The sequence below is a fragment of the Hippopotamus amphibius genome, chromosome 8 (assembly GCF_030028045.1).
Source record: "Hippopotamus amphibius kiboko isolate mHipAmp2 chromosome 8, mHipAmp2.hap2, whole genome shotgun sequence".
Classification (NCBI taxonomy): Eukaryota; Metazoa; Chordata; class Mammalia; order Artiodactyla; family Hippopotamidae; genus Hippopotamus; species Hippopotamus amphibius.
In genome coordinates, this window is record NC_080193.1 from 91,784,546 (window position 1) to 91,797,762 (window position 13,217).

Below are 13,217 nucleotides of genomic sequence, written 5' to 3' on the forward strand. Positions count from 1 at the left end.
ACTACTTCATTGCTCAGTCCTCTGAAGGAAGGATTTCATACATTTTCTTTATATGGAAAACCAGTTTTATTACATTTTGTTTTGGCATAAGTAAGGTTTCTTTTTTTGTTTCAGAACAATACTTAACCATGAAGTAGAAGCCTCAGGCAAATAGCTTAATTTCAGTGTGAAAGAAATAATGCTCACTTGATACTTATTTTGCTTTTATCCTTGTTTTTTGCCAGGGGTGAAAGCATGTCTACAAAGAAAAGAATATGAACAGGAAGATAAGTATGAAATTCCTGAAGGACCACAGAGAAGCAGGCTCAACAGAGAACAGCTGGTATTTTCCTTTTGATACTACTTTCATTGTTCTTATTATAACTTAATACTATTATTACCATCAGGAAAAACTTCTCCTGCCCTTTCAGCAAGTACAGGTGACTGATTCAAATTTTAACTGTGCTTATTTCAAGCACTTGATTCTGAGAAATGGTCACAATGAGCCATAAAATCCAGAAGGTAATGATTTCATACTGTTACTGGATGTTGGGCATCTTGGACATTCCCATAAACCTTTCAGAATCTGAGGTAAGTCTCAGATGCAGGAAGTAGCTTGAGAGAAGACTTCGAGATGCCGCCCGGATTTAGTTAACTGTGTCTTTATTACCTCATATTGCAGTTTTTATGGATAATATTCCATTATCCTGTTGACATATAAATATATTAGAAATGTCAAAAAAAATTTTGTAGAAGGGAATTGTGAAACTTTTTCTTTAAAGTGCACAGAAGTGTGTTTCACAGCTGATTGGATCCCTAGCCATGGCTTTATAATGTATTGTGTTCTAAGGAAAACATCTCTAGAACCCTGGAGGCCACACTCCCATGCTGCTGCCATGGAGACCTTAGGTTGGTAATATATAGGGACCTGACTATGGATGGGCAGAATTGGAAAGCTCCATGGAAAAGATATTACTCTTACACTTAAGTTTAGCTTGGTATCCCTGAAGCATATTTCAGATACCCTAAGAAGGCATTTTTGGGGCTATAAGTCCCACCAAATATGAATAAACATTCTGATACAAGAAGCTTGATGAACAGGTTTTATGTGCATATGTATAGCACGCACACACACACACGCACACACAGAGCACACCTGAAATGTGACAAAAATGAAAAAGACCAGAATCTTAAGGAAAAAATTGTATGGGAAACTTTTACTTGCAAGAGTATTTTTCTTGACCCAAATAGTTTACTTGAAATACAGCTTGTCCTAGCACCTCATTAAGTAGCTTCTTAACTGCTTGTGCCTTATTTTTATTTCCCTTATTCATATGCAGTGTTTTCAAATATTTTGGTCTGCTTTTCACAGACTTTTTCTTGTTTTTTTCAGTTGCCAAAGCTGTTTGATGGATGCTACTTCTATTTTGTGGGAACTTTCAAACACCATCCAAAGGACAACCTTACTAAGCTTGTCACTGCAGCTGGGGGCCAGATTCTCAGTAGAAAGCCCAAGCCAGACAGTGACGTGACTCAGACCATCAATACAGTTGCGTACCATGCCGAACCTGATTCTGATCAGCGCTTCTGCACACAGTATATCATCTATGAGGATTTGTCTAATCATCGCCCAGAGAGAATTCGGCAGGGCAAAGTCTGGATGGCTACTTCCAGCTGGTTTATAGATTGTGTGATGTCCTTTGAGTTGCTCCCTCTTGACAGCTGAATCCTACACCAGAATAACATTTCAAATTGAACTTACACAATGTGAAAACCCAGTGATCGCACTTTTGATGATTCACATTTTTACAAATAGGTAGACTCATTCATACACTTTTTTCCCTTGAATTGAAAAAAATAAGTTGTCTGCCAGATTAGGAATTCGTTTTGTGTTTACCATTTAGGTGCCGAAATTGCCTTAAAGGATTTTTCTTTTAAAACTGGCATGTGTTGATTCATCATGTCTTTCTATTCCCATTATCAGCAATCAAAGATTAATGAGAGGGTGTCAGAATGCTGGTTAAATATACAAGTGGTATCATTATGTCTCAGCCTTTTAATGTTCTTTGATGAAAAAAATCTATACCTGCCACCAGCAAAAGTGCTTGCCTTCATTTAGTAAGCAAATAATATTGTCAAATAGTTTATTCTAGCTTTATTATAATGAAAATAGATTACCTAGTCTAAATGTGCTACCATAGGTGTTAAATTGTTCTCCTGTCTACAGTTGTGTTTATTTAGCTGCTATAATTTACTTGGGTGTCTGTTGCTAGATTTTTATCCCCTTTTTTAAAGAAATCTTCTCTTAATCAGGAAATCATTATTTGAATCTTAATACTATTGTTCTTTGGTGGTGAAAGCCAGCATTGGGCTCATGGTATATATTTTTATTGTGTATACTTGCTTATTGTTAATAATCAACTTATAACTGTGTTAATAGTATACATATATATATATACATTTAGAGCATTTCCTCTAACACATTTTAATTTCAATATTTCTTAGGAAGTCTCACCAGACTAGCAAATTGTCAGTCAAATGTAAATAAATAAGGAAGCAGTCTTTCTGGTGGACCTTACCATGTATTGCTAAAATAACTTTTTTATAGGTCTTAATTTCTTTCTTCATAAATTGTTTTTCATTGTTAGATTGCTGGGGAGGCAGAAGTTGGTGATTACTTGATTTAGAACAGATTTTGTCCAGGTTATACAAAAGGCTATGACAATAAGTTTAGTGAAAGTAGTGAAAAGGGCTTACTCATAATACCAGGACCATCAAGGTTTCAGAGTAGTGGACAGGACATCACCTGCAAATGGGGAGACCTGGGAAGGTTACTGTGGTCTGAGTATTTTCAACAAGGTAGATTAGATCATTTTAAAACATTGCCTAAGAAATAAAATTCTTTAATAAGTCTTTCCAGAAATTTAATGTACTTAGAATATTAAAGACATAGAAGAGGTGTAACTGTTGAAACTTGTCAGTTTGGTCCCTTTTGGGCCAAAGGGACTAGTTTGGTAACCACTAGATTAGAATACTGAGAGTCTGAAGTTCATGAACATTTTAATATCCATTTATTTGAAGTTTGAAATTCAGCTGATTATTTCAAAATAAAATTTACTTTAATCCCTTCTTTGACATGTTATTTTTCCATATCAAGAAATATATTATGAGAACACAATGATACTGCTGACCCTGACCTTCAAGGGTGAATTATCCCTGAAACACTCCAGCTGGTAATGTGTTTGTTCTACATTTCATTCTAATGGAGGGTGATGAAGAACACAGCGCCAAGCAAATCTGAAGGGTTAGCTAATGCCTGGGTTAAATAATTTAAGACTCTCTGGGATTTTGGTTGTTATTTTTGAATCATAACTGACTTTTAGTCACTTTCTGTTGCCTCATTGGTCATATTCCTAGACAGGTTTGTGTTTGTTTCTCTGATGTGAATCCCTGTTTGTAAAAACACTTTTGGGAGTTGCTACTCGCTTTCCTGCTTTCACTTTCTTGGTTTGTCCTTCTCCTTCTTTGTCGTATTTTGTGTCCCACTGTTAAGCAGTTTTGTTTTTGGTTTCTTTACGTATTTATTTTGGCAGCAGTTAATTGGTGTTAAGCTCTTGAAACTTGTATTTTCGGTATAGATTACTTGTAATTATTTTTATTTTTCAATCATAGATTCAAGCTTCCTTTTTATTTACCGTAAATAATTAAAGTTATCTGTGCTTCCACATCTCTGTTTCTTCTGTAAGAGGTAGCTTATTCTGCACTGTTGAAGAATGAGACTCCTCACAACTTGAGAGGAAATCTTTCAGCTGAGAAAAGCTTGTCTTTTTGAGCGCCATATTTCTAAAGTATATTGAGTACTTTATTACTTAAGTGTAACCTTGGTAGTTTGGAATTATCGAGTGTCATTTATTACAGTGATTCCCTTGTGGTTCAGTTTTTTTTTAATTGAAATGTAATTGACATCATACTGTATTAGTTTCGTGTGTGCATCATAATGATTCAGTATTTATATACGTTTCAAAATGGTCACCTTGTTAACTAGTTACCATTTATCACCATGCCAGATTGTTACAATATTGTTGACTGTATTTCCTATGGTGCACCTTACATCCCCATGACTTAAATTTATTTTAAAACTGGAAGTCTGTATCTCTTAATCCCCTTCACTGATTTTGCCTGAACCCCAACCCTCCAACCCTTTTCCCTTCTGGCAACCACCAGTTTGTTTTTTATATCTGTGAATCTGCTTCTGTTTTGTTTTTTAGATTCCACACGTAAGTGAAATCATATCGTAATTGTATTTCTCTGTCTTATTTCAGTTAACAAAATATCCTTTAGATCTCTCCATGTTGTTGCAAATGGCAAGATTTCATTCTTTTTTATGGCTGAATTTGTTGATATTATATATATACATTGTACACATACGCCACATCTTTTTCCATTATCTATTGATGAGCACTCAGGTTGTTTCTTGGCTATTGTAAATAACGCTGCAGTGAATATTGGGGTGCATATAGCTTTTCAATTAGTGTTTTGTTTTCTTTAGATAAATACCCAGAAGTAGGATTGCTGGATCATATGGCAGTTAAATTATTAACTTTTTGAGGACACTCCATATTGTTTTATTACATTCCCACCAACAATGCACAAGTGTTCCTTTTTCTTCACATTCTCTCCAACACTTGTTATTTTTTTGTCTTTTTGATAATTGCCATTCAGACAGGTGTAAGGTGATAAACACTGTGTTTTGACTTGCATTTCCCTGGTGATTAGTGATGTAGAACATCTATTCATGTGCTTGCTGGCCATCTGTATGTCTTTGGCAAAATGTCTCTTCAGGTCCTCTGTCCATTTTTAAATAGGGTTGTTTGGGGGGTTTTGTGGGTTTTTTTGTTTGTTTGTTTGGGATATTAAGTTGTAAAGTTCTTTATATAGTTTTGATATTAACTCCTTATGGAATATGTGATTTATGAATTCAGTAGGTTACCTTTTTATGTTGTTGATGATTTCTTTTGCTGTGCAAAAGCATTATAGTTTCATGTAGTCCCATTTGTTTAATTTTGTATCGCTTCCTTGACTGAAGAGAGAGGTTCAAAAAAGTACGGATAAGACCAAAGTCAAAGAGCTTACTGCCTATGTTTTCTTCTAGGAGTTTTATGGTTTCTGATCTTATATTCAAGTCTTTAATGCATTTTTAATTTATTTTTGTTTATAGTGTAAGAGAGTGATCCAGTGTCATTCTTTTGCATGTAGCTGTCTAGATTTCCCAATACCATTTATTGAAGAAACTATCTTTTCTCCATCTTACAGTCTTGCCTCTTTTGTCATAGATTAATTGACCATATATACATCATTATTTCTAGACTAGTATATTTTGATATCAGGGATTATGATGCCTCCAGCTTTGTTTTCTCTTAAGATAGTTTTGGCTATTTGGGTCCTTTGTGATTCCATACACGTTTTAGGATTCTTTGTTCTAGTTCTGTGAAAAGTGCCGTTGGTATTTTGATAGAGATTGCATAGAATCCATAGATTGCCTGGGGTAGTATGGACATTTTAACAATGTTAATTCTTCCAATCTATGAGTACAGTATATTTTTCCATTTATTTGTGTTGTTTTCAAATTCTTTCAGAATACACGTCTTTCACCTCCTTGGTTAAATTTATTCCTAGGTGTTTTATTCTCTTATACAATTGTAAACGAGACTGTTCTGTTAACTTTGATAGCTTGTTTTTGGTATATAGAAATGCAACTGATTTCTATAAATTTTGTAACATGCAATTTTAATAAATTTATTCTAATAGTTTTTTTGTGGCATCTTGAATTTTCTGTATATAAGTATCCTGTCATCTGCAAACAGTGATATTTTACTTCTTTTCCAATTTGGATTCCTTTTATTTCTTTTTTTGTCTGATTGCTGTTTGCTAGGGCTTTCAATATTATGTTGAATGAAAGTAGTGAGAGTGGGCATTGTTGTCTTGTTCCTGATTTTAGAGGAAAAACTTTTAACTTTTCCCCAGTGAGTATGATGTTAGCTGCGGGTTTGTCATATGTAATTTTTATGTTGAGGTACGTTTCCTCTATACCCAATTTATTGAGCGTTTTTATCAAGAATGGATGTTGAATGTTGTCAAATGTTTTTTATCTGCATCTGTTGAGTTGGTCATATGATTTTTATCGTTTATTTTTGTTAATGTGGTATATCACATTGACAGATTTGCAGGTATTGAACCCTCCTTGCATTCCTGGAATAAATCCTATTTCGTTATGCTTCATCATAATGTATGATACTTCAAGGTATTGTTGACAACTTTGGTTTGCCTTTTTTTTTGCTTTTTTTTTTTTTTGATGTCTGGTTTTGGTATCAGGGTAATATGCTGGCTTCATAAAATGAGCTTGGAAGTGTTCCTTCCTTTTCAACTTTCGGGAATAGTTTGAGAAGGATAAATATTAACTTTAAAAAATTTTGGTAGAATTTCCATGGGAATTTTTAAGTTTCTGTTTCAATTTCACTACTAGTAATCAATCTATTCAGATTTTTAAATAATATTTATTTGTTTATTTTTGGCTTCATTGGGTCTTTGTTGCTGTGCACAAGCTTCCTCTAGTTGCCGCTAGTGGGGGCTACTCTTCATTGTGGTGCTTGGGCTTCTTATTGTGGTGGTTTCTCTTGTTGCAGAGCACAGGCTGTAGGCGCATGGGCTCAGTAGTTGTGGCGCATAGGCTTAGTTGCTCCATGGCATGTGGGATCTTCCCCAACCAGGGATCAAACCCATGTCCCCTGCATTGGCATGCGAATTCTTAACCACTGTGCCACCAGGGAGGTTACTCTATTCAGATTTTTTCTTTCTTCCTGATTCAGTTTTGGGAGATTGTGTGTTCTAGGAATTTAGCCACTTCTCCTAGGTTGTCTGATTTGTTGGCATATGATAATAATTTCTTATGATCCTTAGCATTTCTGTGGTATCAGTTGTAACTTATCTTTCATTTCTGATTTTATTTGGCTTCTCTTTCTCCACTCCCCTCTCCCCCCATCCCCCACACACATACCTTTATGAGTCTGGCTAAAGATTTATCAGTTTTGCTTATCTTTTCAAAGAAACAGCACTTAGTTTCATTGATCTTTTTTTTTTAAGTCTCTATTTCAGTTATTTTTGTTCTGATCTTTATTAATTCCTTCTGCTAACTTTAAGCTTTGTTTGTTCTTTTTCTGGTTTCTTTGGGTGTAAAGTGAGATTATTTGTACATTTTCTTATTTCTTTTTTTAAATTTTATTTTAAAAAAAGTTTTATTGGGGTATAGATGATTTACAGTGTTGTGTTAGTTTCAGGTGTAAATTTTCTTATTTCTTCAGGTAGTCTTGTCTCTCTGAACTTCCCTCTTTTGCTGCATCCCACAGATTTTGGAAAGTTGTGTTTCCATTTTTAGTTATTCAAGATATGTTTTGATTTCCTGTTTGATTTCTTCATTGGCTGTTTGTTTAGTAACTTATTGTTTAGTCTCCACATGTTTGTGTTTTTTCCCATTTTCTTTTAAAATTGATCTTTGGTTTCAAAGTTGTAGTTGGAAAAGAGGCTTGATAATGATTTCAGTCTTCTTAAATTTATTGAGACTTGTTTCGTGGCCTAACATGTGATTTGTCCTTGAGAATGTTTCATGTACACTTGAAAAGAATGTGAATTCTGCAGTTTTTGGATGGGATGTTTTCTTTATATCTCAAGTTCATCTGGTCTAATGTGTCATTTAAGGTCAGTGTTTCCTTACTGGTTTTCTGTCAGGGTGATCTATACATTGATGTAAGTGTGGTATTAAAGTCCCCTACTATTATTGTATTACTGTTCATTCCTCCCTTTATGTTTGCTAATATTTGCTTTATGTATTTAGGTGCTCCTCTGTTTAGTGCATAAATATTTTCAAATGTCATATCCTCTTGTTGGGTTGACCCCTTTATCATTATGTGATGTCCTTCTTTTGTTACAGTTTTGGTTAGAGTCTATTTTATCTTCACACCAGCTTTATAAGTGGTTAATCCACTACCTTTACTATATATTTGCCTTTACCAGTGAGATTTTTGTTTTTCATATATTCATATTTTGGTTATGGTCTTTTCTGCTTAAAGAATTCCCTTTAACATTTCTTGTAAGGCTGGTTTAGTAGTGATGACTTCCTTTAATTTTGCTCATCTGCAAAGCTCTTTGTCTCTCCTTATATTCTGAATGACAGCCTTGCCAAATTGAGTGTTCTTGGTTGTAAGTTTTTTCCTTTCAGTGTTTTGAATATTGCATGCCACTTCTTTCTGGCTGATAAAGTTTCTGCTGAAAAGTCTGCTGATAGTCTTGTGGGGGTTCTCTTATATGCAATTAGATTTTTTTTCTTCCTGCTTTTAAAATTCTCTCTTTAATTTTTGACATTTTAATTATAATATGTCTTGGTGTGGACCTCTTTTGGGTTCACCTTGTTTGGGACTATTCCTTCTGGGACCTGGATTTCTCTCTTCTTCCCCATGTTAGGGAAGATTTCAGCCATCATTTCTTCAGACAAATTTTCTGCCGCATTTCTCTTTTCTCCTTCTGGAACCCCTATAATGTGAACATTAGTACACTCGATATTGTTCTAGAGGCCCCTTAAGCTATTCTCATTTTTTAAAATTCTTCTTATTTTCACCGTTCTTTTTCTTTTTGCTCATCTGTGTAGTTTTAATTTCAGTTATGGTATTCAAGTCTGATTCGTTCCCTCTTAATTTTCCCACTCTGTTGAAGTAAACAGGTCTTTCACGAGGAAGATGGGTTATGTTTCATTCTACTCTCTATGTAGTGCTGTGGGGGGTGATGGCCCACCTTTGCTAGCAGGTTAGGTGGGGAGCCTCTGCCAGTATCTCAATCTCTGGGTAGTGTTTCCACCATCCTGCCCTTCCAGCTGATGCTGTCAGATTTGCAAACATCTCTTTCACATATAGTCTCAGCACGCTTCAAACTGGTGTTATTTAGCTGGGTCTCGATTCAAGAGAGACCACATGCGTCGTTTAAGAAGGAAGTCTCGGTTTCCTATAGCACTTTGGAACACTTGGACCTCAGCCCTGTTGGTTTTCTAAGCCAGACATTTTGGGGGCTGGTCTCTCTGGTATAAATCCTAGGGACTGGGGTGTCTGATATGGGGCCCCAACCCCACGCTCCTCCAGGAGAAGCATCTACCTGGTGAGATCCCTCCTTATTGTGTGCTACCAGGTGTGAATGAGATTTTTGGTTTCTCTACCATTCTTACCCATCTCGATGTCCTTTTTATCTTTTGCTGTGGAACAAGTGTTCAGTTAGTTCTCAGGTTCTATTCAGAAGGAATTGATCCAAATGTTGTTGTGTATTTGTTGTGTTTGTGGGAGGAGGTAAGGGCAGCCTCTTCCTATGCTGCCATCTTCAATCACCTCCGTCAGGGACTTACGGTTCTATTGAAGTCAGAGGGTTGGGGAGCTTTTCTACAGTGTTACACATGGCTGTTTTCTAGTTCTAGTTCTACTTGTATCTTGCAGTTTTCCACTTTTTCCCTTGACAGCTGCTACTTTGTAGCTACTTATCTATTTCCATTAATACATTACCCTGTCTAGTTTGTTAATTTTTTTTTTCTTTTGACTTTCTGGGGAATGGAAACCAGTTAGGAAGTATACTAGGATTATGGATGAAATAAGGATAAACAAACAATGTGAGAGTTTTAGTGATTCACCTAAGAGTTAGACATTTAAATTTTCATAGATAAGACATCATTTATTTCATCTTTCTTGATTTCTTTTGAGCCTTCTTTGTGAATTCAGCAATTAAGTGACCTCTGCATAGATGAAGATTATGTTTTGGAAGGTTTGATGTTTCCCATAGAAATAAGATCAGAGAGGGGGACCGCATTACATGTTAGCTCTTACTGCCTCCATGAGTTGGGGTAGAAAAAAAGAGTCAATGGCATTCTAAAGATTTGTGGACCTCATCATAGTCACAAATGCCTATTCTCTAAACATGGCAGAAAATAATGCTGTTTTTATTTGATGACTATAAGCCACTATATTATTTGAAGATGGACTGAACTACAAATTGTGAACTTAATGTATATCTTTATAAGTCAACCCTTTTCAAGAATATGCACATCTAAACACCTAATAAATGAAAACTAAGCAGTTCTAATTTTTTCCCCAGACAACTGGTATGTATTATGTTTGGCTACTTACCTGCATACTCTCTTATGGATTAGGGATTGTTGATTATTTGCATAGCTTTCTAAGGCACAGAGTGCACCTTTCTATACCCGGAAGTTTCTATTAGAATGGTGATGTGGGAGAAGTGGGGAAAACACTAAACTGTTCTGACTCTGGCCTGGCTTAAAGGGTTTGTGACTAACACTCCAGCTCTGATAAGGATTCCTTTGGCCCTAGTGCTCTAGTTTGTCTGTGCAGGCCACGCTGAGAAGGTCATTGAGCCTAATGTCAGGCTTGAAGATTGGATTAAAGACCCAAGAAGGGCATGCCTCCTGCACAAGCTTTGAAGTCAGTTGGACTTGGGTTTGTTCAGTAGTTTAGTTAACCTGTGTCTACATTTATAAAGTCGAGATAATACTGTCTGTCTCAAATGGATGTCAAGGCAGATGAAAACACTGAGCACCTTGTAGGCACTCTCAGGATCACCTTTCATTCCTACATGAGCAGGGTGGATCAGAGATATCTCTGAAAGGTGGCTTTGGGTAGCCCAGCTCATCTTGGTTCTTAATCATCCTGGCTGTTGTCCCCATCCCCAGCTCAACTGCTGGCTGTCCTATCTTCACTTTACTCACGTTAGCCTTAACAACATCCAGGACCTGGCTTGTCTGGCTAATTTCTTGCTTCTGACTTCTCTCTCTAGCTATGAGTGAAGTTTCCCCAGCTATGTAGCCTCTCCTGCCCATTCAGGTAAGATTTTGTTTAGCTTTCATCCCCTGAATGCATGTACTTTGGGTACCAAGACTTAATATATGCACCTTAGAAAGCACTGGCCAAACTTCTGTCACTATTGTGTCACAGTCCCTTTTGAGTACCTCAGCCCTTCTGCTATATGGCTTTAGGATAAACTTAATAAATGTCTTTAAAAAAAAAAAAAAAGGATTTTTTTTTTCTACCTTTAGTTCATAACTTGTGAAACTCATGTTTTCATTATTAATACTATAAAATTTTCAAAATCACTCCCCATTGCCTGCTGGCTAAAATAATATTGCCAAAATATTCTCCCATCAATGAAATATATAGGTCTTTTTCTGAATTTTACCAATGTAACTACCTTCAGGTTTTTAAGTAACTCTTCTTACATAAGTATTATGTAGAAAATTTGCAACATACAAAAACACAAGGAAGAAAATGGTAGCCAAATTCAGGAACCATAAACTGACAAATTGGTTTTTTGACTGTCTTTATGTGAAAAAATAGATTGACTGCTGTTGGAAGGGCATGTGTGCTTCAGTTTTCCATAGTCCCCATCACTCCTTACTATCTTATCCCCCTTCTACTTTACTCATTTACTTGGGCCTTGGAAATACTGAGTTAATCCACAACTCAGAATAACAGCTATTAACATTCTTGTCTTCCACACAAGCTCACACATACAGATTTTATAACTAAGGATTTAAACCCTGAATATATTTTACTTCCCATATTTTTCCATGTAATTAAATACTCTTACATGTAATTTCCTATAGTTGTATAGTAACCTATCCACAACATATAATTATCAAATTCATGCTATTGAATATTTGGGTTATTTTCATTACAGATAAAGCTATATAAACATCTTTACATTTTGGTTCTCAGGGAAGATTTTCTTTAAAATGTCAAGCTAAGTCACTATCTGCCATTACCATCTCTGTAAAATGCAGTGCACACCCTACATATTTAAATGAAGACCTATAGTTACGCTTAAAATATAAAAATTAGAAAATGAGCCTTAGTTGATTGCTGTGATTTTCATAAGTTGACGAGGCTTTATGTGTAAGGTTCAGAACACTCCAGCTCTTATGGGTTAGAAGCTAATTAGAAAAAAGAAGAAGAAAAGGAATTTTAGGCTTTTTGGTAGAGATCTTACGGGTTGTCTTGCCAGTGAGGAGTTCTTGCGTAAAGATGAGGAAACGGGCCTGGAGACCTTTAGATCACTTACCTCATTATTGGCAGGGCCCAGGTTAAAAGCATGCGTTCTACTTCTGCCACGTCACCTTCCAGGGTACGTTGCTTCTTTAAGAAATCCAAAGCATTCGCTCTTGCCTATAATCTGACTTCTATTTACATGAACTTATTAAGTTGATCTAGAACATCTAGAAGAGGAGATGGCATCCATCCCGTGCATGCTGCAGCCCCCACCCGCCTCTATCTCAGCAGACATTACTAATCATTACGTCTGTTTTTGAGGCCAAAAAGGGTCTTAAAATCTTTTATTTCAGGCAGGCACAACCAACTGGTCAAGTTAGTTTATCCGTTAGGATGTATTTACCATCACTAAACTGAGCCACTCTTGAAAAACTTAAGTAATCTTTATACGTGCATTGCTTTCCGCACAGCATATGGGAGGTATAGGACCTATTCCAGTCAATAATTGTGGCTCAGTATAAAGGTGAATCTCAATTGGGAGGCCATGGCTTCCTAGTTGGGGGTTGAAGGGGGGGAAAAAAAACCTCAAAGACCAAGAGAGTGGGAAGGAGAAATATAGTTTGAAAAAGCTCTCTAGGTGATTTTTTTTTCTTTTTTTTTTTTTGAATATTCTTTTTTTTTGGGGGGGGGGGGGTATACCAAGTTCAGTCATCTGTTTTTATACACATATCCCCGTATTCCCTCCCTCCCTCGACTCCCCTCCTCTCTAGGTGATTTTTATGCCTGCACTTCCCACAGTTGTAAGTTACATTTTTGGTACCTTTTATTGTTGGAAATTTATATGTGATATGGTCACACCATTTAGAGATTGTATTCTGATTCAGGCACCTATTGCAATGCAAAATGTACATGTGTGTATTTGACTAGATGTAACCATATATTATGTATGTAATATATCTGATTCCTCAAGACACATTTCTAAAGCTAAATTATGTGGAATTTCCTGTAGAATGTGGTTGATGCATGTACCTTAAAATCATCACCATTCTCACAGTAATAATCATTTCTTTTTTCCTGTGAGTGCTAGAGTTCTGATTCCTGGTGGTAAATACATATTATATTTCTGGGCTGTGGAAGTAATGATTAACATGT

The 13,217-nt window shown here is 36.0% G+C and overlaps 1 protein-coding gene across 2 annotated transcripts in view; it reads left to right on the forward strand.

Moving 5' to 3' along the window:
* BARD1 (BRCA1 associated RING domain 1) overlaps positions 1-3,101 on the forward strand; it is a 72,437-nt gene extending 69,336 nt beyond the window's left edge. For both annotated transcript variants that reach the window (XM_057747253.1, XM_057747254.1), the window contains 2 exons: positions 225-322; positions 1,373-3,101. In XM_057747253.1, coding sequence (XP_057603236.1) covers positions 225-322; positions 1,373-1,705 — 431 coding nt within the window. In that variant the 3' untranslated portion in view covers positions 1,706-3,101. The remainder of the gene's footprint in view (positions 1-224; positions 323-1,372) is intronic.
* Positions 3,102-13,217: the final 10,116 nt, after the last annotated feature.